The 2,464-nt window shown below is 46.0% G+C and overlaps 1 protein-coding gene across 1 annotated transcript in view; it reads right to left on the reverse strand.

Annotated features, from left to right (window-relative positions):
- Positions 1 to 2,464, reverse strand: part of LOC103373946 (disks large homolog 1-like) — a gene marked incomplete at its 5' end in the record, with an annotated part of 18,004 nt that overhangs the window by 1,899 nt on the left and 13,641 nt on the right. The window contains 4 exons of the mRNA XM_008303960.1: positions 1 to 89; positions 190 to 299; positions 1,624 to 1,796; positions 1,880 to 1,981. Coding sequence (XP_008302182.1) covers positions 1 to 89; positions 190 to 299; positions 1,624 to 1,796; positions 1,880 to 1,981 — 474 coding nt within the window. The remainder of the gene's footprint in view (positions 90 to 189; positions 300 to 1,623; positions 1,797 to 1,879; positions 1,982 to 2,464) is intronic.

The raw sequence follows: 2,464 nt of genomic DNA on the forward strand, positions 1-2,464 counted from the left end.
TGAAACACTCCAGGAAGTCCTGCTCCAGTTTGATGGCTCGATCCAGAGCTTTCCTCGCCTGATCCTCCGACAGACGCTTGTTCAGGTCCCTGCACACATTGATTCACCGTTACAGTCTGCCCCAGTTCACAAACCAACACGCTCTTTTCATCCCTACTGTTTAACAGAAGCTCTGAAGCAGCGACTCACAGGATGTTCTCCAGAGATCGAGGTCGGATGAAGATGGCGACTGGGTGGAGCAGCGCCGCCTGCAGCCTCCTCACAGCGTTGGCCGACACATCCAGGATGCAGTGTTTCCCCTGTAACCACCGTAGAGGCTGATCAGATTCATCCCATCACCATGGCGACCGCTGTATCTCCAACAGCTACTCACGTCGTCATTTAACATCACAGAAAGTCTGTATGATATTCGGAGTGTTTTAAAAACATCTCCATGGAAACCATCCCAGACATGTCACCATGGAAACTGCTGTCCCTGAGAAAAGTCCCTCTCTCTGCTGACCTCTGATGTTCACGGTGACAACCATCGTAGGACGGCTTCGCCTTAGGCTTAGGGTTAGCGTCAGCATTAGGCTAACCCTAGCCCTCGTCCCACAAACTTCACAGCCTAAAATGTCTCTGTAGAATCTAACATCACCATGGCAACCCAAATCCTGAGCCATGAGATCACCATGGCAACCCAAACCGTCTACAAACATAATTGTGAAAATGTGGAGTAGTTTCCACGGTGATTCCAACAGCAGGATGAAACAGTGTAAAGTGTCAACAACAGGAACTGTCCCTACGTGTTGATCATCGTACCGCCTGAACCACCATGACGACAGAGTGTTCACGGCTCTCTTTACGTTGTCTGTTCTCCATCTGCTAACCCCATCACCACTCTCACCCCCACTGGTCAAGGCAGATGGCCGCCTCCTGGAACCTGGTTCTGTTTGGGTTCCTTCCCACCGCCGCCAGCCGCTCGCTCAAAGGGAGTTCAAAGGCAGCTTTGGATAGTCGGGTTCTCTGTTCTCATCAGGGAGCTGTGAGATGACATGTTGTGATCTGGCGGTATAAAACTAAAACTAAACTGAACTTAACTGAATGGAACCCAGTTACCATGGCAACAGCACTATGACCAGGAACTTTTGTAAAAACACAGGAAGAAATTTTTTAAAATAAATATCTAAAATAATATCCTTTATCAAACACTCAACATATGAAGTATTTGAAAAATGTTGACACTCGAACCCAAAAGCTTCTATTGAGGAAAGTTTTTTAAATATTGAAAAATGTAGCAAAACATTAGAAAATACCAAAAGATATTTTATGACAAAAATTTTAAAAACATAATTTAATATAATTTTTAATTCTACATTCAAAAAGTTTTTAAAATGTTCACAATTAAAAATTGTACGAGACATGTTTCAAAAAATCAAAACACACGAAAGCTTTTCCTCAAAACATCAGAAGACATCAGAAGGATGAAGGTGTTCCACTCCAGACCTCCACAAACACTTGAACTCTGGTTTCATCTCCACAGAATCCTTCTCAAAGCGTCTCAGTGGAGGCCTAATGCTCATCACCATGGTAACCACAACTGATCATAATGTCCTCAGCTTCATCGCCACGGTAACAGCTCACCTGCTCGGCCACCTGCCGGACGCTCTGCACTGACGTCCCGTACAGGTGGTTGTTGTACTGGCCCGCCTCGATGAAGCGATGCGACTGGATGTCCCGCTCCATCTGCTCGCGTGACGCCACAAAGTGGTAGTCCCGCCCATCGACCTCGTAGTCCCTGCGAGGGCGAGTCGTGTCTACGGGCAGAAGACAGCGTTACATCACTTCCTGTCTCTCCTGACGGCGTGCTTCTGTTTGCTGCGAGCAGCTGCACACGTACGAGGCACGCAGGAGCCGAACTTGTCCGGAAACTCCGAGAGCAGGTCGTCGTTGACTCGGTCTTTGGTCGGACCCAGAATGATGACGGGACGAGCGTAGTCCACTGAACAGAGAGGAAACTTTATTTACACCTGATCCTTGTCAACAACAAAACACAACAACGGAGAAGTCAGAACTTCAAACCAGACGTAGACGAAGAGGAAAGAGTCTGTTTAACTTCTGATGAACTTTCATGTATTTATTCAACACTCTCTAAAACACAAAACCTGCCGACGCGCTTCAATATCAAGTCGGTTTGTCTTTGAAAAACATTTAGAATGACTCCGTTTATCAGCCCAAACCTGTGAAGCAGAACGAACTGATGTGTTCAGAGCTTGAAGTTCTAATATGATATATAAATACATTCTATTAGATATAAAACCACCTGATTCTACATTTAAAGAGTCTCTAAAAATAAACTGTTCTAGAACCAGAACCTTCTTCCTCCTCCTGGTTCTGATCCTGTAGAACCAGAACCTTCTTCCACCTCCTGGTTCTGATCCTCCACCACTGACCCAGCTCTGACCAACAGGAAACATTCAGAGAG

Source organism: Stegastes partitus, unplaced genomic scaffold (assembly GCF_000690725.1).
Source record: "Stegastes partitus isolate 25-593 unplaced genomic scaffold, Stegastes_partitus-1.0.2 Scaffold2103, whole genome shotgun sequence".
Lineage (NCBI taxonomy): Eukaryota > Metazoa > Chordata > Actinopteri > Pomacentridae > Stegastes > Stegastes partitus.